This window comes from Idiotropiscis lumnitzeri, chromosome 12 (genome assembly GCF_059441095.1).
Source record: "Idiotropiscis lumnitzeri isolate Australia: NSW breed Sydney's pygmy pipehorse chromosome 12, RoL_Ilum_1.0, whole genome shotgun sequence".
Classification (NCBI taxonomy): Eukaryota; Metazoa; Chordata; class Actinopteri; order Syngnathiformes; family Syngnathidae; genus Idiotropiscis; species Idiotropiscis lumnitzeri.
Genome location: NC_142402.1, coordinates 18785724 through 18808405, shown reverse-complemented (window position 1 = coordinate 18808405; position 22682 = coordinate 18785724). Strand labels below are relative to the sequence as shown.

Sequence of the window (22682 nt, the reverse complement as noted above, 5' to 3'; positions counted from 1 at the left end):
AAAAGATTATCAACTTTGTCCCCATTAGCTCCTCAGAAAAAAAAATAATGGCCTCACTTTACAATCGGGGCATATATCCAAGTTTTCAAATTGTTCACACTTTGGTTATTAATTAAGTAAGTGGTTGCTAAGGGCTTGATAAAGTGCTACACGTCATTCGATGAGATCGACAAGCGTGACACTCCCTCCCACTTGCCAAATAGTGAGTCCACATTTAGCTCCGCAGCTTTGGCCCCATTGTTCGTTATAAACGGTAGAAGCTCATGGTGACAGTCGGATTATAGATTTATGCCAATAGATAGCGATGATGCGCGGCGATAGCGAGCGCTTGCTAAATAGTGAGCCGCGCTTGCTAAATAGTGAGCCAACGTCCAAACTGCCCCAAATCATTTACAACTCTTTACTAATCATTAAACAGTTACAAGTGGCGATGAGTACGCTATTTATGAAGCCTTGAAAAGTGTATCCTTATTGTCAAAATGGAAGCAAAACCAAGCTAAAGTCCAACAATCCTTCGGCAGCACTCGTATGGGGAATAAGCTCAGCGGACGGCCCACAGACAGCAGTAAAGCCCGCTATGTTTGCCTCACATGCTCGGCTCACTCAGTCAGATAAGCGCATGTAGGCCTCTTAAAATACATTCCCTAGAAAGATGGAGTGACGGGACGTCTGATACGTGGAGTTCATGTTTACAGCAACAATGGCCTGACTGCTGCTTGCCGATTGTTGCGCCGCGGCAAGCGTTCCCGGAAAAGAAGTTTGTATTTTGGTGTGCCTGCTAGTTTAAGTTGTACGCAAACGTGCGCGGAGTTGCCAAAAAAATGAAAAAATTGGGCCCAAGGAAGAATAGGTTATTGTTATTTTAGAATGTAGTATTTTAAATTATGATTTCAGTAAGAGTAAGTATTGATTGGGAAAAACACGACTCTAGTAACGTATTTTCTGGATGATAAGATGCTACTTTTTTCCTTGAATTTGAACCATGCGCCTAATACAACGGTGCAGCTTATGTGTGGATTTTTTCTTTCGCCACTAGGGGCGCTCTATAGTTTAGAAAAGACGCTAATAAATGAAGAGACCAAACATAAAAGGAAAAGCGATTTTTGCGTGTTTGTGTCTCACAAGTTCCGCACAGACACGATATCGACAGTATGAGAACGCGATGGCCGTTCTGGTGCCTGTATGAGACCCGGTAAACTTTGTCAGCTGCCACACTTTTCTTGTTGCAGTGACGGTCGAGAAAGCGCGACGCCAACAAAACATCCATTCGGAAATAGTTGACTCTCAAATAACGTCTTTCTTTACACTTGGTAGACCATCAACTCTTTTTTTCAAAGGATCAGCGGAAATGACTTGTTTGGAAAAAAAAAAAAAAGAAAAGCACACTTTGAACCTCAGCGTACATATCAACAGCGCCATTATCTTATTTATCTGCTGGCAGCCGTATAGAAAAGCCACCTGCGCTGCCTTGAAAGAAACCACAGAATTCATTCAGCCGCTTTGCAGCCCACATATTGCACCGGCAATATAAATTATCCTTTAGAATGCGTTTTTTCTTTCATAATATCCACAAAGCAACCATTGCTTTGTAATCCTGGACAAATTCAACCAACTTGACATCTTCAAAATCAATCTGAAGGAAAATTAGGCTTTAATACGACAAATATGTTCTTGGCCATGATAAAAATCAGACAACATTGGTGGAACCAGACAGAAAACGGTTCCCAAGAGTCTTAATATGACTGTGATGTGCAAAATGCCGCAGGGGTCAAGCAGTATAGCACACTTTACACACCCTATTTCTTATCTGGTTGAAAATAGCCTTTTTTAGAGATCGGTCCTGTCACATGCAAATAAGCGATGATCATGATGAGCCCGACCGTTTAATTTGCCGGCCGATTTAATCGGCCCATAATATTTCTTTTGAACTGCCAAAAATTGGTTTCATTTTTTTCCCCCACACTTCAACACATTATTACAACATCAAACTAAAATAACGACATTCAAAAAAAATTCAAATAAAAAAAACATCTACAAATGCAAAATGCAACAATGGCAGGTGAGTATTGTTGATAGTCATGCTGCTAGTAATTAAAGCTGTAAAAAGAAAAATGTGTGTGACAGGTGTGTGTGTTTTACTGCGGTAGCACGCTGCGTGCAATGCGGCTGGTAGTCACCGCCGAGAGATTGCGCCATGCCCTTTATAGCGCGCCGTAATACGGCGTAACGCTCCCAAATACATGGAGCATTACCACATATTAAACTCGGGCGTCCTCGAAGGCCCTGCACGCGTCCGCGCACATGTAGCCGTATTATATTTAGCAATGCGTGGAAATAGAAAAGCAAAAGCCAGCTCCCATGATGCGGCACGACAAAAGTCAAAAACAGAAATATTACGCCGACAGTCTTCAAATTCTTCTTACAATTAAACGCAAACCAGAGAATTCCTGTATTTGGTCACAGTTGATAATTAAGCTTGACGTGCAAATTTAAGAGGCCGCGAGCCAAGACTCCTGCCACAGGGTCCACTGGTCAAGACGGGAGCATATTTGCCAGCCACGGGGGCATGAATGTGATTGTTGGCACACATTAACAGCATTGCTCACATGATCGCCACTGCCAGGGCGCGAATAATTGACGCGAAAAAAAAACACAAAAAAAAAACATCACAACAAGCCACAATTGCTCTGGGTGACGTTTAAATGCCATAGAAAGCGTGAGGCGCAAATTCCTTCCTTCCAAGCATATTTTAAAAAAAAAAAAAATCTGGTTCCGATATTGCTTACCTGTCCGAGGTCCAGGGTGACGTTGACCTCGTTGTAGCCTAACCCTTTGGACAGAGGGGGGCTCTGCCACCAGCGCTCCGTCCCGTCAATGGCGTTGGTCACCGGGTGGGCTTTGTTCGGGTCAGCCGCGTTGCAGTAGTCACAGAACTGGCCCTGGATTATAGCAAAGATTTGCTTATGACAGGAAGTTCAAAATATGACTCTTAATTATGATTCACCACCATGCTAGGTGGCATGACACATTTTTTATTGGAGTCACTCGTAAAAAAAAGCAGCATATACATATATATATTTATTTATTATTATTTTTTTTTCGGAGTTAATTAAAGTTCTACATTGACATCTTCATTTGCTGGGGAGGGAGGGGTTGATCCAAGCAAATGAGAAGTTGAACCTGAAAAAAGTTACTTTGGAGTTCAGATGGGATCACAAATTGTTAGTGTCTATCGTACCTTGACGGACATTAAATGTCCAATAGTTTTGAAGTTAAAAAAATGAAGACAACCCCTCTAGGTGTCTATATCTAAGTCATGAGCATCTTTCGTGACCAAAAATGCAAAAAGTCGCTGAATTCTTCTGGAAGATCACGTTCCACAACCAGAACACAACTTCTTGTAGGTGGCAAGTCCAAATGTCATCCCAATAAAAGGAAAATTAAAAAAAAAAAAAAAAAAAAGCGTGGAAAAACAAGATATTATGTATCCGGAGATTAAGTTTAGACCTTCAGGAACTGAATTGGACTCCCATTGTGCCCCCCTGACGGTGCATTCAAATTCAAGCATTGTGTATGTTTCATTGTCGGACTTCTATTCTTCCCAAAGTGATGTAGTGCCCTTGCACTTCTTCTGCTGAAGGCTATTTCCTTCACAAACAATGGAGTGAAAACTCTTAAGGATTTCTGGCAGTTGAAACCTCGTTTGAGGCAACAGGAAACATTCAGAATGGTGGCTTTGTAATGTTAATAAAAATGAAGGTGCAACTTACCCGAATATTCTGAGAGAGAAGTCCAGTGGTTGGTCCTCCGACAAGTTTACAGTACAAATCAGCCCTCGGAGTCCCGAACTCATCTTTCCCGCAGGTTGCCGTTGAAGTAATTCTCGATCCTTGCGCCAGGTTGAAGTACGGAGGACTCAAACTAAAACCAGCGAGTCCATTAAAGGTTTCTTGTGCGCGCGTGCACCTGCAAACAATAATAGCGAGGAAAACTGCGAGGAGGTGAGCTGGCGTCACCTCTCTCCCCATGTTCCACGCGAAAGGTCCCGACTGTGGGTTTGGTCATCTGGAGAACCCCGAGGAGCGCCGCGTCATTTACGCGCGGGAATTCTTCCTCAGCAGAACAACTTTGCCCCAAGTCCAGCCTTTACCGTGACGACCCGCTGGAGGAGGAAATGTCCCAGGGAAGCATGTTTCCTTGTGGAGAGCTTCACGTTTTTCTCTTGTCATGCAAAGAAGGTTCGCTCACTGACGAGCTCAGGTGTCACACGACTGCTTGTGTGGTCCTCCTGTCACGATTCGTCACTGGCGGCAGACGTCAAGTACTCTCGAGTACGAGTACAGTTATTAGTGTAAAAATAATACAAATCAATAAATACTGTGACTTGAATAAAAGTGAAAAGGGGAAAGAAGGAACACGGTTAAAAAGAAGATATTTTTATTCAACTTAAAAGTGGGCCCAAATTCAAGTTAAAAAAAGTATGTCGTTTTTTTTTACTGTCAATTATATAAAATGTCGAATCTTGTGGATTATTTTTTTTTATTGTAGTTCAAAAACTTCTTTCCGCAATAAATATGTACCCTATTTTGAGCACTAATGACTTATATACAGTGTGAGATCAATTAGAGTCGTAAAAAAATAAATTGGTTCCTTACCTGGATTTTTGTCTTCTTGTACTTCGTTACCCAGTTCCTACCACTTTAATTTGCATTCATTTTCCAGTAAAATAGCCACTTTCTCCAATAATTAACTTTTGGACAAACAAAACTAAAAAACATGACAGTTTGGGGGGTATTCATATGTCGAAATGGAGGCGTTTCTGTACATTTGCTGTAGTCGTGAAGATATAAAAATTGTGAATGTGTGTGTGTTTGTGCGCCTGCTCAACTCCATTTTAAAATAATTTCAAATATTTTTGTCAGATAATTTAAGTACGTCACCATCAATGTTGAAAACTTTTACGCTTGCTCCCTCTAGCGGCACTGCTGTGTATGACATTTTTTAGTTATTTATTTTTTAAGGGGCGTGACATAAGTCTCAAGTTTCAGATGTCGAAGTGAAATGAGGGCGAGCTCACCGTGTTTCACTTTAGAACGAGTGCTGTTTTTTTAAGTACATTTTGTAAAATCATGATAAGGAAACATTTGTGCTTGAAGGGGATTCCATGATAGGTGAGGAAAAGCGAAGGCTTCGGCGCAGCAGTTTGGAACTCGCACGACAACAACTTGTGACTCACCCGCTGGTCGGCATTGTTAAGCGTGTGGCACGTCTGTGTCACACGTGCACGCGCACACACACATACACGCCAACAAGGAACTTCTTTGCGCTGTCACTTGCCAGTGACTGATTTTCAACCAATTCAAACCCGGTGTTGGTTTTGAGTTTCAATTTGTTGCTTTTTTGGGTCCTCTCAGACTCACGAAATGGAGCCCACCAATCTGAAGGTAGGATGAAGTAATTTCTCACTTTTGTTTTTATGTTGAACGTAAATGACAAACGCGATGGTCATTTTTAGTGAACGAATCAAGTCATTATGTTCAGAGCTGTGACTGAGAACGCTTTAACAACAACTTGTCTACTATTTGAAGCGAACAAGTTTGTGGAGGCAGACATTTTGTTGACTGCACCGGCACGTTGTTGACTCGTTTATGGTTCAGCCTCTTCATATTTATTACTGTACTTGTTATCATAACATCTGTGCTCCTCGCTTTGCAATAAAAGTGAACTAAGATTATGCAGTCCATAAATAAAACTTGTGCGTTGCCCTAACCAAGTTAATTGTAAAGTTCAGCATTGTATGATATCCAAATGACTGAAAAAGAAAAATAGAAAATACAATAAAATGCGTTTTCCATAAAAACATCCTTCTTAATCATGAAAATGAGTGGGATTTTATTCTTTTAATCTTTATTTTGTGATGAGAAGACATCTTTACTCACTTCTAAATGTTTTGGGACAGTGAGGCCCCTTCCTTTAGTTTTGCTGTCGCCTGGATACATTTGGGCCGAACTCTAAAAGATGAACATGGGACAAACTTATAATTCCAGCTATTGACAACTAGATCTGGCATTAAACACCTTTTGTTTTAAATTTGAGTAGAAATATTGTAATTGATGGAGTCAAAATCCAGTAACAGGAATAATACATTCAATTTTTCTTCAATTTCTTCTGCTTGTCTTACAAACATTTTTTTTTTATTATTATTAATCTTTTTGCTTTCGGGTTTGATGAAGGCACACCTGGGAAACAAAACAAAACAGTCACTTGAAAAATAGATTATGAGAAAATTCCACACCTTCCCTAAATATTTCAAACTATCTTGCATCCATCGATTATCAGATGCAGATGTAAATATTGGAAAATAAAATCTGAACTGTTGAGCTCTTGACTCACATTCAGATTCAATACAAGCGCTGCCGTATATATTTGTTTTTGTTTTGGCTGGCATTGTCTGAGCGAGATCCATTTAACGATATTGTTGAACGTTGCGCCTCATATGCAGCCCAATAAGCAAATCAAAGAATAAAGAACACGTTTCAAGCAAGCATGATTGTCGTCTTTCAGAAAGCCATCACAGTGGCGCAGAAGGCCGCGCAAGAGGACCAGGCGGGAAACTACGAAGAGGCCGTTCGATCCTACAAACACGCCGTCAAGTACTTTCTCCACATTTTAAATCGTGAGTCGCCGAGGCAGGTAACGCATTTTGTCCGATGTTGTTCCAAAAGGCTCCAACTGGGGTCTTCGCCATCCACACATGGAAGTGGATCGCCTAAAGTTGGGCTAAATCGTGCTTGTTGCTCTTAGAACCTTGAAACTTTAAAATTCAAACAGCCCACAAGTTGTATCAAATTTTAATTTATAGGCAAAAGAATAGATCGCTCCATTGAATGCTAATGAAAATGATGTCTTTCTTTCCGTCAGGTGAACCCCAGGGTAAAGATGGCAATCAGAAAATCAGAGACAAATGTAAGGAGTACCTGGACAGAGCCGAAGAGCTTCAGGAGTACCTAGAATATAAAGAGGTTGATAAAGAATTATGTTTCTTGTGCAAATTACCGTACATTGTGGGGTAAGGATGCTGGTCATGTGCAGGGGTGGTAAAAGTACTCACACTCAGTAAGTAGAAGTACGTTTACAAGTACAACAGTCAATCAAGAGTTCAACTACGTCTTTCTTTTTCTTAACATTGTATCAATTTCAAAAGCTGCAAAAAGTCATGTCTGTTTTGACAGTGTTAGGAGCAGAAGGTGCAGATGTTTCCAAATTTGAGGGAATAAAATTAAAAAGTAGGCAGAAAAATAAATTCTCAATCACTGATAAATGAAAACCCCAGCTGAAAAAGTATATGTATTTTTGTAACTTCCACGAGAAGCACGCTCAGTATGTTTATCACCCTTAAAGTGTTTCTCATCCATTTTTATTGTATTATTTTTAACTTGATTGCGTAAATGATAGTCTAAATGCGTACAAATTCGGCGGCGATGGAGTCAAGTCGTAAATCGAGGACCCCATGGGCCATGTGTGTGCTGTAGCAAACAGTATGATTTTTTTTAGGCAGCCGTGGATTTAAAGTTGACATGTCCAACATTCAATAATCTTCCAAAATGAATTCATATGCCAGAAAGGGAAGAGGGTCAGTCAGGTCAATTATTGTTTTGAATTAAAAAGAAAAAGAAAACAAAAATCAAGTCCAGTGACGTGCCCGAGCGTCTGTTGCGTCGTGACGTCATCACATTCCCCGTGCGCAAGTCGACGCTTTTCAATGCGGAAGTTCCCTCCTCGAAACAAGTCGGGGACGATTTCAGAAAGGAAAACAAGCCAAAGCGCTCCTTGAATTACATGTTGACGAGTTGACTTAGCAACTAAGTTTTTTAAAAGCAGATTCTTTTGAAGATCTGTCGATCGTTTCGCCCAACGGACAAGTGATCAGCCCTCATGGCTACCAACAATAATTTACAGGTAAGTGAACGCTCGAACGAGACGCTACCGAAACAATTGGGCAATAACTAAATATTTTCCTCCACCACGTTGAATAAAGGCGTTGTTTTGTGTTAGGTTGTTGATATTTGAAATGTTCTGTTTCATATTTGGACGACTGTCGAAAGAAGAAACAATGCGCGCTGCTAACTAGCCAGTTTAGCTCCCTTAGCCGTTGCTAACTTTGATATTATTTGGCGAAAGTCCACCGTCAGCAACTAAAACTATCGGCCATTAAGTCTTTTACTCCCGAATAAATGTGTCCCGAAACATAATTTTTAATGTTCTATCCGACAGTGTGTCACAACCGTGAGCTTTAGTTGACAGCGCGGCTAATGATCATACTAGCATGTTGTTTTTGGCCTTTGCGGTGACTCCATCTTACATTAGAGAGCGACATTTTTGTAATTATATCACAAACTGGCTGTTATGTTTCAAGATGGCTTTAGAGTCGTCTTGTAAAGAGAAAAAAACAGAAGCTAATAGGAAGTGGACGTTGTCGTCAGGTGCTGGCATTCCTACCTTGATGTCGTCACGCGGAACAACTGAGTGCCTTTCAGTGCGCGACGTCAGTTGGGACATGAAAACCAACATTTGAACTAATACTTGTGTGTGATGGATTTCACATTGTCATTAGAGGTCTCGCACGTCCTTGCGAAAATGTCATTAAAATGTTTTGACAGCTGCACCACTTACATAACGATGTATGCCAGTTTTAGTTCCAAGCTTGACCCGTGAGAGAGAGCATGGTAAAGGGCATCCAGACGTATGCAAAATACAAAGAAGAAATAATATTGTAAAGTTACACTGTGGTTTCAAAGTCATTACCTTGTTGTTTTCATTGTGGCAAAAGCATTGTGAGGCAAGGTATACAAACACTCAACACATTGCACTTCACAATCATTGACTCAGTCAGGCCAGACACAAGAATTTGCCATTGTATCTATTTAACATGTGTTCATGTTGACACTCCCGATAATCTTTTAGTGATAGCCCATGATTGTGTTTACTTTGATTGCCATTTGCAAGGTGGTGGGGAAATTCTCTAAGTTGCCCCTCTTGTTGATTTGAGTCAAAACTCAAAACGGTTCTCTTGTACGTCTTTGTTCCTAGAAAGCCATCGATCTTGCCAGCAAGGCGGCTCAGGAGGATAAAGCTCAGAATTATGAGGAGGCTCTGCGTATGTACCAGGCTGCTGTACAGTACTTCCTCCACGTAGTCAAATGTAAGCTATAATTTTTTACAGAATATCTTAATTCAGCCTGCATGGTTTGGCAAACATTTGAAAAAGTCATGCTGTGTTTCTGTATGTTTCTCTCATGTTTTCCGGACTGCCCAGATGAAGCTCAAGGTGACAAAGCAAAACAGAGCATCCGCGCAAAATGTGCCGAATATTTGGACCGGGCAGAGAAGTTGAAGGAGTATCTGCAAAAGAAGGAGAAAGCACCGCCTTCTAAACCTGTCAAAGAGTCGAATGACAAAGGGTGCGTTTGTGGGTGGGGCAGTGATGTATGGACTCATTCAGGTCAGACTTAAGATCTTCAGTCTTGTTGGTTTGTGTGCTCAGGAATGATAGTGACGATGCTGATGATCCGGAGAAAAAGAAGATGCAGAATCAACTCTCAGGTTTGTTGTTTGCGTACTTGAGTAGTGAAACACAGCACCGCATCAAACGAGAGCAGGATTTTTGTATAAGAAATGTCATCGATATTGAATAAGCATTTGTATTGCTCATAATGTCAAGAGCAGCCAGACATTATATTCTGTTGCTGGAGAGTTCCGTTTACAAAAGCACTGATTGAGTTTATCCTTATGTCTTAAAAGATTTGCATTTCTCTTGTGTGATGTCACAAATTAACTTAAAGACAATTTTGTTAGGTTGAACTCCAAATAATACAACTTTTGATGCGTTCAAATTGTATATGATGTTTCTTGACTTTATCCACGTTATATCGTGTTGCTGTACCTCATGTTCTGGCCAGCGAGTGTGCGGTATTTGTTATTCATGCAATGTCAGTGATGTCATAAAATGTTTTTTGTTTTTTTTTCCCCCGCCAGGTGCAATTGTTATGGAGAAGCCAAACATCAAGTGGGATGATGTTGCGGGTTTGGAGGGCGCCAAGGAGGCCCTGAAGGAAGCTGTGATTCTGCCAATCAAATTCCCTCACCTATTTACAGGTACATTGTACCATTTCGTGTTCGCACCAGGTCTTGTGTTCCTAATCACCAACGATCGCTTTGGTGATTTGAAGGCAAGAGAACACCTTGGAGGGGGATCCTGCTCTTCGGACCTCCAGGTACAGGAAAGTCTTATCTTGCTAAAGCTGTCGCCACTGAAGCAAACAACTCCACCTTCCTGTCGGTCTCCTCTTCTGATCTTGTGTCCAAATGGTTGGGAGAAAGTGAAAAGTAAGTTTGGCTATTCGCAAAGCGTGGCAGTATGATCAAAGCGGCGTTTTGTTGACATCATGAACGTGCGGCTTCTGTCATTCAGGTTAGTTAAGAATCTGTTCGCCCTCGCGAGGGAACACAAGCCCTCCATTATCTTCATCGATGAGATCGACTCCCTCTGCGGCTCCCGAAGCGAGAACGAAAGCGAGGCGGCGCGACGTATCAAGACAGAGTTCCTGGTGCAGATGCAAGGTTGGTCTGATGAGCTTCAACCATTGGTTGATGAAATCGAAAGCACCTCATTATGATCTCTTAGAATTTATTACGTCAAAGTGAAACTAAATTTCAATGTTGGCATATGTTCAGGTAACGAGCCATCCTTACCGGGCGTAATAAAAATGATTACGCCTTTAAACAATTTGGGAAACTTGAGATGATGTCATGTTTTGGGAAGCTTCTGATTGGTTAATTGACCTTGTTAATTCCAGACACGCGTGTCGCGGGTGTGTTTGATGACACACCCGGAACTTTAATATTGGGAAGTCAAACGAAATCAGCCCAGATATCAGGAAGAGAGTGTGGTTGATCCTTGGCTGCAATTTGCAGATGCCCGAAGGTGCCACATTCATTTGTTCAAACTATGATGGGCAAGGATTGACAGCATGGGAGTTTAGGAAGGAGACGGGTTCTGTGTCTCATAAATGAACGGGCTTTGGCATGAAATGTGCAAACCAACCCAAGGAAAAAAGTCAAAGAAATTGTGAAGATGCTGACTGAAGCCCGTCTCGTGATCCATAGTGAAGTTAGTTTGCAAATGCACACAGGGACTTTTTTTTTTAAGACATGACTCAAATTTAATTCTAAGGACCTCCTGTGGTCTGACGAGCCTGAAATGTTTGCTCACATCGAGCATCATGACATTAGGAAGAAAAAGGGTGTTGCTTTGCTTCAGGAGGGACTGGTGCACTTGACAACATAGATGGGGAAAGATGAATTTGCAGAAATAATGAAGCAACGTCTCAAGACGTCAGCCAGGAAGTTCAAGTGTTGGTGCAAAACGGGTCTTCCGAATTGATTATGATATGAAGCAATAGTGCCAAACTGGTTCCAAAGTGGCTTCCGAAGAATAAAGTGAGTGTTTTGTTTTGGAGTCGCTATCACAAGCCCCTAATCTCAGTCTTGATGAAAATGGGCAAAAGCGTTTATTTATTTTTTTTTTTTTTTATTTATTTTTTTTTTTTTACAGTGTAGCTAAACTTCTGGCGTCAACTGCATTTTGACAGACATTTTAAGACCTCACCCGAATGTTTTGCAACCCGATTATTTTTGCAGGAACTCGAGTGTACGAGTAAACACACGTTGGCAAGCCAGCAAACATTGCACTTGTATTTTAATTTGTAGGCGACGTTTCGTTTTGCTTTAGACGCTAACAACTTTCAACCCCTCCCTATCTTTCCGTCACTCAGTAAAATGTTAACAATGAATTGCTAACCGGATGACATAGGGCAGAAAAAATGCTGCTGCTGCACTATAAATAGATGTGAAGTTTACAAGGCGTACGCTGGACGCAACCATTTTTCTGATATTTAAGTCACGCAAATACATTGGAAAAATATTTAAAAAGTGAGCCCTTTCCCCGAGAGGTTTGGTATTTAAATCTGGCGCCTCATTAAATCTACACGGTGCTGTTCTCTTGTTTCAGGTGTTGGAAATGACAATGAAGGTGTGCTGGTACTCGGGGCAACAAACATCCCGTGGACCCTCGACTCTGCCATCAGAAGAAGGTACTGGCTCGTCTGTAGTTGGTACGAGTTGCGGAGCGCGCACACACCATTGTCCGCTCACCTTCTGTTCATTTTAGATTTGAGAAGAGGATCTATATTCCGCTGCCAGAAGAGCACGCTCGCGGCTTCATGTTTAAGCTCAACTTGGGCTCCACCCCCAATAGTCTGACCGACTCCGATTTCGTCACTCTGGGCAAGAAAACCGACGGTTACTCGGGCGCGGATATCAGTATCATCGTGAGAGATGCGCTCATGCAGCCCGTCCGAAAGGTCCAGGCGGCAACCCACTTTAAAAGGGTACTTTTTTTTTTTTTAATCGGCACGTCATTTCTTCCTAATCATCATGTGTTTTAAATTGATTGCGTTTTCTAAGGTGAATGGCCCATCGAGATCGGACCCCCTAATAATCGTACACGATCTCTTGACGCCTTGCTCACCTGGCGATCCCAACGCAGTTGAGATGACATGGGTCGACGTGCCAGGAGAGAAGCTTCTGGAACCTGTAGTTTGCATGGTGAGGCGTCTTCCAGGACAGCGCTGTCTTTTCTGACATGTTGTGGTGGAATAATGCTCGCTATTGATTCTCTCTTTGCAGACTGACATGCTGAGGTCTCTGACCAACACCAAGCCCACCGTCAATGAACAGGATCTGGAAAAACTGAAAAAATTCACAGAGGACTTTGGACAGGAAGGCTAGTTTGATATTTGGGAAGCAGGCCAAACCAAAGCAAAAGAATTGCAATGTTCTATTTACTGTTTTTTTTTTCTCCTTTTGCCCATCCTATCTTAACTATTCACCAGACCTCTGTCTCCCAGTCTGATAACCACAGAAAGGCTGAAGAAAATACTTTTGACACTCATTCTTCTTCAAATACAATAAATATAAGCTTCATGACAAATTGAATGGGTTGTTGGATCAACGTCCCATCTTCTCTGTTTTGTATAAATAAGCAACAAACATTTTATAATATAATGTATTTTGTGGTATCATACAGAGGAGTGAAGAAGCTTGGATTTCTTGTTATACATGTTCGAAATCTCAATGTAGTATATATATCTATCACAGGCATTTTAGACTTGCTGAGACACTCTACATGAGAGCTACATTAGAGCCGAGGTTGGGATCGCCTGTCCACTCTCACAATTTGTATGTGTTGAATGGATCACCAAAGGTGCCAGACCAGCGTTAATTGAAACAAGGACTCCAGATTTTTGTCACTCTTTCATCACAGCGTACAGGACATTTTATTTGTTTGTTTTTAAAATCATAACTTAATTGATGCTGGTTACTAACTGCTAAAAAAAAAAAGAGGGGCGGGGGACGCCTCATATAAGGATAAAATTGGATAGTGAATTTTGACGTAACAGTCTGGAGTTGGAGGCTTATTTGTACATTGCGGCTAATAGATACATCTCCAATTAAAAGTGACGCTGTGCCTTCTAGAGAAGCTGTTTATTTTTCTATGGGTTTGTCTCAGTTTGTCATAGTGCTTTACCATCAAAGTGCATCGTCACTACTACTATTACTACAACTAACACATGTATAATACTTCCATATTTCCTGTACACTTACACGGAATGTAAACTACTCTTCATGTTATTTTGCGTTTTGATGGGGATTTTCTTTACACTATAATATACTAACATAAAACAATTTTTTGCCTCAGAGGTCAATTTTACGTGTTGTACTCCCGTTTTTTTCCATTTCTGAAATGTAAATAAAATATAAATACGATAAATGTGAAGGGTTATCTTTAAATGTTTAATGTGTCGTACATGGAGTAGTGGATACGCTCGTACAGCAACTCGAGACTCCCAAAGTTAAAGTGCAAAGTTGCATTTTGGGAGTTGTAGTCCACTAAGACTGGCGCTGGGTAGTCGTCTGCTCTTGAGAACTACATATACCACATGCCACTGGAAAAGACCGTTTTCACTGGACAATTTTGTTTTGGTTTGCACGGACTACGCTTCGTTACAACAAACCCGGGTCCAACACCGGATATTAAACTTGCCCCTCACACACCTCATAACTTTTGATCATCACTTCGGCAAAATTCCTCCGAATCATGCGTTTCGCCTCCCCATGTGAGCCCCCCTCCATGTCGCCGATTCGTTGTGGATCCCCGAAGGTGGCCAGCTAGTTCGCAAACAAGCTAACCACAGCCCGTCATCACCCATGTCCTCAGAAGAAAGCTTGAGCGCAACGATTACGGCTTGGCTTTTTGTTCATTCCTGGTGGCTGCTACTGCCGTTCATCATGCTGCTGGTCGTCGCCGCCTTCATTGTCGCCTTCGTGCTGCTTCTGTACATAATATCGCCGCTGATTAGCCCAAAACCCCTCAAACTGAACGGGGCCCACGTCGTGGTAAGTCCACCGGAAAAGCATTTTGTATGTTGAATATGCGCTTGTAGCACGGCAGGATTGCTTGATTGGACGTTTTAATGTAAGGATTGCTACGACGTAAGTATTGTCACGCGTACGTACAAAGTATGGCTAGTTAGCTGTCATGTCGAGCGTCTTCCAGTTCACTTTGGCTATAATGCTACAAGTTGAGGAAGTACAGTACTGTCAGATACAAGCTACATGTATCACATGGTGTCAAACTCAAGGCCCGGGCGCCAGATCCGACCCGCTACATCATTTAATGTGGCCCGCAAAGGCAAATCATGTTTCTTGCTAAAATACCAAAATTGCAAATTGTCATCAATTTTAAAAACTTAAAAATGTTGCAAGCATTTTTTTCCTGTGTTACCAATCACACTTTTAAAATGAATTGAATGGTATTCAAACAAACAAATCTTTTTCCGGATTCTGATTTTAAAAACTAGTTATCCATCAGTTTGTTGCGTATATTTAATAATAATAACAACGATGATTTATACGGGTTCACTGTCATAGTGGCCCACCGAGTAGAAAATAATGTGTTTGACACCCCTGCTAACATTACATGGATTATTTCAAGATCATTTGGCAGCGCCACATCTATGTAGATAAACTTGGAATTGAATTAATAGCTCATCTTGTAATTTCCAGGTGACTGGAGGCTCCAGTGGTATTGGGAAATGTATAGCGATGGAATGCTACAGACAAGGAGCTTTTATTACGCTGGTGGCACGAGATGAGGTAAGTCAAAATATTTTTTTTGTTGATGTTTTTTTAACTCCTATGACCAGGTACGAATATTCATCAAGCATGTATGTTTTTGGATTGTTCGAGACTGTGAGGCAATTGTCCTGAATTGCGCCGCCTTTCTATCTCAATGCAGTTTTATAACTACAGCATGAAATAATCTTTAGACGGAAGGTTCCTCACTGTACAACTTGCTTCTTTTTTATATGGCGGCAACTTCTCCTTTGAGATGGTCAGAAACTAAGGATTTGCTGTAGTCCCCTTTTTAACTTTTCTCATAAACTCACACAAGAGCATGCTTTGAAAAGTGGATATTTGCCTTCTTGCAGGCCAAGTTGATTCAAGCCAAGAAAGAGGTGGAGAAATTTGCCATCAATGACAAACAGGTATGATGTCTTTTCGAAAAAAAAAAATCATGATTTTGATTGCTTAGGGTCATGAAATAATGAAAATGTCTCTTGACTCAGGTTGTGCTTTGCATATCAGTGGATGTTTCCAGTGATTACGGTCAGGTGGAAAGTGTTATAAAACAGGTAATGCTTAACTTTCACGTGAGCTGATATTCCTTTGCCGATGTATTGAAATGCGCTTTGGCACTCGCGCAGGCTCAAGAAAAGTTGGGCCCTGTCGATATGCTGGTAAACTGCGCCGGAACGTCCTTTTCTGGAAGGTTCGAGGAAGTGGAAGTGGAGCGTTTCAAGGTGCGCAACCGAGGTTCTCTTCTTATTCTGGATATACATTCTTCAACAAACTTGTCTTAATCGTTTCTGCAACAGAGGCTGATGGAAGTGAACTACCTGGGCAGCGTTTATCCAACGCGTGCCGTCATAACAACCATGAAGGAGAGAAGAATGGGCCGCATCATGTTCGTGTCCTCCCAGGCGGGACAGATCGGCCTGTTTGGCTACACGGCTTACTCGCCGTCCAAGTTTGCACTGCGCGGCTTGGCCGAGTCGCTGCAGATGGAGGTAAAGAGTTAGCAGGCCTTCCTGTCCAGACTTGATTACAACTCCGGCTCGACGTTTTTTTTTTTTTTTTCTCAGATAAAGCCATACAATATCTACGTGACGCTGGCCTTCCCACCGGACACCGACACGCCAGGACTGGTTGAAGAAAACAAAACAAAGGTGAATGTTGCTCACCATACAAGTCGTTTTAACCTACATTCATCCACTTTTTGTTTTAATCAGCGCTCTTTTCTTTTGATTTTAGCCTCTGGAGACCAGATTAATCTCGGAAACGTCCGGAGTTTGTCAACCTGACCAAGTGGCCAAGATTGTTGTCCGTGATGCCGTGGTAAGGAGTGACTCGCATTTTACTCGTTTTATACATATCAGTTAGCGGCCGCTCCAATGAAGCGTCGCAATAAATTCCTGTTTGAATTTAAGCGTAAGGACTAAGGAGTGTTGTCTTCTTTGGTTCCCACAGCAAGGCAACTTTCACAGCTCGGTGGGTCCAGACGGCTACATGTTGTCGGCCCTCACTTGTGGGATGTCACCTGTCACCTCCATCACAGAAGGCCTTCAGCAGGTACGCACATCAACTTGTGTTTTCCTTTGAAGAGTCCTGACCTCTCTTATTAAACGACAAGGTCTTGAGTATCTTATGGTCCAAGACCAGTCCAGGGGTCACCAACTCCGGACCTGGAGGGCCCCTACCCTGCGTCTTTTCGATCTTTCCCTCATCAATCACACCTGATTCAAATGATCAGCTCCGCAGAAACCCGATAATGATCCAGATCATTTGAATCAGGTGGCTTGGAGGAGGGGAGACATCTAAAACAGGCAGGGGAGGGGCCCTCGAGGACCGGAGTTGGTGATCCCTGCTTTAGACCATGAGTACGATTTTGCAATCTAATCTTTGGCTCACCGGTCCACGTTGCTGGAACTGTACCAGTAAGGACTTGAAAAGCAGCATTCTTGACCAGTGGTTGCTGTAAGATTAAGTGATTCATACCATAAAACGTCTGCTACCTTTGGAGGGGGGAAACAAAAAAAATGACATGCTACTGATATTCATATCTGATGGAAACAGAGGAGTGAAAAGGAAGTACAGGCCGTTCTCGGTTTACAACAAAAAAAACTGCAAGTGAGTGGCCCTCGAGGACAACTGCGCTTTCAGTATTCCCCATCGGTTAATGAAACGGAGGGTTACTTTTGTTCTTTCCCGCCGCAGTCGCCCGCGTCTGTGATGATATTTTCTTTGCAGATCGTCACCATGGGTCTGTTCCGTACCATCGCGCTCTTCTACCTGGGCAGTTTCGACAGCATCGTGCGCCGCTGCATGATTCAGAGGGAGCAGTCCAAGGCGGCCGACAAGCGAGAGTAACCGCCGCCGTTCCCTCGTCCCAAAAAGGTCGACCGAAGCAGCGGGGTGAACGGCCTAGTGCGTTTACCCTCCGCGACTCATGCCCACCCCGCCCTCACCCACCCCGCGCCGTGAGATTTCACTTTAAACGTGCACATGCTTCTTGTCACGGGAGCAGCCTTAATTTAGCAGGTGTATTTTGGTGTCGTAATAACGGAGGGAGGCGATAGTAAACAGTAGCGGGCCTCCCCGCCTCTTTGCGCAGGAAAAGCAATATCCTGTCGGACCGGTTGTGCCAAATATGGCCTGAAATTCCCTCCCACGGGGGCTCTAGTGAAAACAAGACCCGTTCGTCACCTTTTGTCCTCGCGTTGCATGCTTTGAAAAACGAAAGGGCCACCGTGTTAGAAGTGTATTGTTTCACCCCGTAAGAAGCTTTTTCTCAAACCGACCGTTAAGTCTTTGCGGGCAAAGACCACTTAAGTGGGCCGCTCCGTCGGAACACGGACAGTTTTTGCGTGTGTGCGTGAGCGCACGTGCGCAGCTGTGGCGTAAAATAAGTGTTTCGGTGATCCAAATGCGATTGTGGTATGGACGGAACAATGAGCTTCAACCACGTTTCCGCCAAGCATGCCAGTTCGGTTTGACGCAGCGGGACTGCAATGATAGCGATCTGGCTCGTGTTTCCATAGCTATACACCGTCAGCGTGACATCACAGCAGTCGCACCGGGGGACCATTTTGTGCTTGCTTCTTTCTTCTTGACTTGGCACATTGGGTGCACGAAGAACGTATGAGAAAGGACAATTTTATTAGTAGTATTATTCGTTATTTTTATATAGGCATTGATTTGGAATTGTCACTATAAATTAAGCATAATTGTCGTTCACCTAGTTAACAAACGACAGTGAGACTTGCTACCCTCTCACAAGGGTGCAAAAAGGAGATCTGATATTATTTTGGCACGAGTCGAAACAAATGCAAAAAAAAAAAAATTAATGCCCTACCAAACTGACCCAAATTTTGTTTCTTGGTGGAAAGTGGACAATAAAAAGCGGAAGCGTGCGTCAAGGTTATTTTCGAAAATGAAAACTAACGAAATAACTTAAACTAAAATTGTGGAAAAAAACAAATTGTTCATGAAATAAACACAAAAAAAACTAACTGAATCTATATTTTACGTTTATAAAAGTACTAACTAAAACGAACTACAATTATAACAATCATCTTTTTTTGTTTTGTTTTTTAAGACATAAGACTATGGGGTTGTTTTAAAATCATTTCGATGTTACTGCACAGCCGTTAGCCGGAAGAAGAGATGGTCGGACAGTCGTCTATAAATGTTTTAAAAGAATATTTTTCTTGAATTTTTACTATACAATATATACTCTAGTGTTTTTCTAATCATCCTCCCAAGTGAAACAGCAATTTAAAAAAAAAATAATAATAAAAGTAAAACTAAGTGTTTGTGGGGAAACTAAAACTAATAAAAACTAACAAGGCCGCCCTGAAAACTAATTGAAATTACCTATATTTAAAAATAACAAAACTCCAAAAGAAATAAAAAGCAACTATAATTAAAATTGCGCATGCTTCTATGTTGCGAATAAGCCAACCCTCTTTGAGAAAAAAAAAAAGCCATTACCATTTTGTTCTCATCCTACTTCATTTCAGCAAGTCCTATTATGTCAAGTCATGCTGACCGAAAGCTCAAGTGACTGTTCACCTTTCAATCTCATACACTTTTTTTTTTTTCTTCTTCCTCTTTTTATTGTTCAAGCGTGCATAAGGAAGCTTGCGTGCAGTTTTTATGTGTCATTGCACATATTATGCCACGCACTCGGTGTGAACTTGACGCTGTCCTAAATCAAGGCAACGGGACTTGTTGTAATGCCTGTGCAGGTCCACGGGGGGCGCTAGAGATTTGTTTGACATGCAGACAGTCCACTTTTGTTGTCCTGCCAAGCACAGGTTGTTACGATTAAATATACTAACATCCTGTCTAAATGGTGTCCAATATAGTTTTTCTTTTTTTTTTTTTTCAAGTCTTCTTTTGGTCCGGAATGTGATTTCATGAACGTGTGAACGAACATAGGATTCGTCTTTTTTTCCGCACTCTGATAGTCGAATGCCAAAATGTGTTGTGACAATTCTTTTGGAGTTGTCTTCGATGAGCGGCGACCTGTTCGAATCGAGCCTTAAGATGTGACTACTGACCAAGCGAGCGCAAAACGGAGCCCGTCCACACTGACACGCGGGTGTAAAGTTTACCAATCATATCCGCTTTTCATAGTCAACGTTTTCTTTTTGTTTCTGTGAGTTTGTTCGATGTCAATGACGAAAAGACGCCTGCTAGAAATCCAAAAATATGAAAGTGAGAAGACATGACTCGAGTTTGACGACGTTCTCGTTTGATTTTTGGTTAAAAGGCGTGCCGAGCTTCTCTTGCTACTTTCAAACTTGCGGTAACAACACGTGCGGGTGCATCTCAGTCAATTAGAATATGGTAGAAAAGTTCATTCATCTCAATGGGAAAAAAAAAAATTCTGTTAAAATGCACATGAAATATTTTTTTTTATTTTTGTTGAGTCGTGAAATAGATTGTCAGTTATATATTGTTTTTGATTAATTGATGAATAAGATTTCAAAACAAAACAAGACATATTTCATATTGAGATTGCAAAAGAATTCCACAAACAAGTCAGTAACGCGCAATGTTAAATGTTTTTCTAAATTGTTTTGTCCACATTCTAGCTCACGTTAATAATAATTTTTAAATCTCACAAAATTCTGGCATTTGTACAGGGGTGTGCAGACTTTTTTTTAATACACTATAGAGTAGGTCGTAACAAATGTTACCACAAAAGTAAGATTTATTTTATTTTGTATAAAAAAAAATCTTTGGTGTTTTTATGGTTGGTATCAAAAATCTCATACGCATACACACCCGATATGAGTTTCACAATCAGAATTGAAAAGGTATCATCAATGAAGTTTCCTCCAATACAATAATTCCTTGACATGCACCCGCCGTTAATGAGAAGATGTAGCCCGCTCTACTCTAAGCTATGCAAAGAAAAAGCCTCTGCTTTCAATGTCTTTGAGCGTTTACTGTCAGGATTGGACTCTTGGAACAAGCAGGCCACTCGTCATTTCGTAATCATCAACGTAAACACGATTTCTGTACAGTCTTTTGTTTCTCTTCTCCCCCTTTCACCTTGTGTGCCACTGAAAACAACTTGTCACAAGTAGAACATCACTGTTGTGCTTTTTCTGACAGTTGAACTGAATAAATACATGTGAAGATATGACATCTCCCCGTGTTTGATTGTTTTTTTTTAGGATGATTGTAGTCCTGAGGGCATAAGAGGTCCTGTTTTTTTTGGGTGTCATTTTGAACTGTCTTTAAAATCTAGGAAAGTGTTAGGGCCACGCTGAAAATAGAATTAAAAAAAATGTCTCGAGTATAAAGTGCTGTACTATTTCTTTTTTTGTAAATGTACACGTAAGGTCATGCATTCATATTATTTTTTTTATTTTGTACAGGTTTTAAACTATTTCTGGTTCCCATTTATTTTTAGTGTAATTCCACTGTTGACCACTAGATGGTACCACGCTCTTGTCTGATAGTTAATTTGAAAGGAGAACAAAAATGAACTAAATCAGCTCGTTTTAGTCTTTGCTAAAGATTATCCATGTCACTCTTAAGTCCTGCTTTTTACTCCAACGGGAAGCGAGGCCTGTTGTCTCATTTTATAAAGTACATCTTCGGATGTGGATTATTCATGTATAAATTGAGTAGATATGTTGGGTAGTTTGGAAAAGGTGGAAATTGTTTACTCTAAAAACAGATGATGTGTTTTAAGACCTAAAAATGGCAGAAATGCCATAAAAACACACGTAAGGACTACTTAAATAGGGTATTTCTATATTGCGGATTTCGCTTCCTGCACGGGTGGTGTGGAATAAAATGCTACAGTGCAAGAGTCGGCCTCTTAGAATCCTGGTGGTCCTTTTTTTTGGGGAGAATTTAAATATTCCGTTTGTACTGGAGAGAAGTTAATCTTCCTTGAAGGGGCTTTCCACATCTGCACAAAATGGGCTATTCCACACTCCCGCTTTTTTCTTTCTTTTTTTTGTCCCAAAGGAGAATAATACGACGAAGATGAAGCCAGATAATTAATTTTCACAAGAAGAAGTGAGTAGAATTAAATCAAGGGACATGAGACCCTCCATCCACAAAATGTAATGCAGCCAAGTAGATAAATGGAGGAAGAATCATCCATCCGTTTTTCTCCAGAGTTTGCCCTCATTAGGATGGCGGAGCGAGCTGAAGCCGATTGCTGCTGACTTTGGGTGAGAAGTGGGATAAACCCTTGGCCTGGACTGGTCGTCAGACAGTTACGGGGCACATAGAAGAACAAATCATTCGCATTTGGAATGGACCATTCAGTCCCAGCATGGAAACTGTAGAACGGGGATGTGCAAACTGACGCCTCGTGACCACACACTGGCCCCATGACAAAACAAATAATCATAATAATTGAAGAAATACTGATAAACATGCAACGTTTTACACTGCAAATGGGGAGAAATAAATCCACAACATAAAAAATATGTGGGGACAAAACCCACAGGGCAAACGACAAATAAGCTGGGATCGACTTTAGTTTTAAGTTGTAACATCACCAATGACCTCTAGATGGCAGACATGACTTAGTTGAGCTTACACTAAGTCTGATATTGCCCTATACTACATTGTGAGTCTGCCTAATATTTTCTTGTGGATATGGAACGATACGCAGGACAAACAGTGCCGCAATAATATAAAAAATTTGAGTGAGTTGATTTTTGTGGAAAAAATGAGTAAACTGTTACCCTTAATGTTGGTTTCATATACAGTTTTGTGACCACTTTGAATAATATTTTTTATGCGAGAGCCCTTTGCACTGGGGAAATAAATTACAGGTTGTGTATATTTTGTTGTTGATACAAACTGTTGGGATCAGGATAGTGAATTTTATCTACACATATTGAAAAGTGGAATATATTAAGAGCACGTATTTAGTTAAAAATGCATTTTTGTCATAGATC

The 22682-nt window shown here is 41.3% G+C and overlaps 3 protein-coding genes across 6 annotated transcripts in view; 2 read left to right on the top strand and 1 right to left on the bottom strand.

Annotated features, from left to right (window-relative positions):
• The window catches only part of LOC148326368 (laminin subunit alpha-3-like), a 54698-nt gene extending 50327 nt beyond the window's left edge, over positions 1-4371 (bottom strand). Inside the window, exons 1-2 of one of the 3 annotated variants that reach the window (XM_088310871.1) lie at positions 3771-4371; positions 2787-2939 (exon numbers count right to left, since the gene is read on the bottom strand). In XM_088310871.1, coding sequence (XP_088166997.1) covers positions 2787-2939; positions 3771-4028 — 411 coding nt within the window. In that variant the 5' untranslated portion in view covers positions 4029-4371. The remainder of the gene's footprint in view (positions 1-2786; positions 2940-3770) is intronic. The other 2 variants (XM_088310872.1, XM_088310873.1) reach the window with 2 other exon arrangements.
• A 665-nt stretch (positions 4372-5036) lies between these two features.
• On the top strand, positions 5037-13897 carry vps4b (vacuolar protein sorting 4 homolog B). 2 transcript variants are annotated; one of them, XM_088310595.1, is made up of 13 exons: positions 5037-5444; positions 6565-6676; positions 6922-7022; positions 9091-9202; positions 9317-9461; positions 9545-9603; positions 10036-10155; positions 10230-10386; positions 10472-10620; positions 12071-12152; positions 12230-12449; positions 12526-12666; positions 12748-13897. In XM_088310595.1, the coding sequence occupies exons 1-13, from the start codon at positions 5424-5426 to the stop codon at positions 12847-12849; spliced, it is 1521 nt and encodes a 506-aa protein (XP_088166721.1). In that variant the 5' UTR covers positions 5037-5423; the 3' UTR covers positions 12850-13897. The 2 variants fall into 2 exon arrangements, with proteins under 2 accessions (XP_088166721.1, XP_088166722.1); XM_088310596.1 differs by lacking the exons at positions 5037-5444; positions 6565-6676; positions 6922-7022 and adding an exon at positions 7732-7959.
• A 164-nt stretch (positions 13898-14061) lies between these two features.
• kdsr (3-ketodihydrosphingosine reductase) lies at positions 14062-20899 on the top strand. The gene is made up of 10 exons (XM_088310598.1): positions 14062-14517; positions 15187-15276; positions 15612-15668; positions 15750-15815; positions 15888-15983; positions 16059-16250; positions 16326-16409; positions 16495-16578; positions 16711-16812; positions 17491-20899. The coding sequence occupies exons 1-10, from the start codon at positions 14329-14331 to the stop codon at positions 17608-17610; spliced, it is 1080 nt and encodes a 359-aa protein (XP_088166724.1). The 5' UTR covers positions 14062-14328; the 3' UTR covers positions 17611-20899.
• The last annotated feature ends 1783 nt before the right edge of the window (positions 20900-22682 follow it).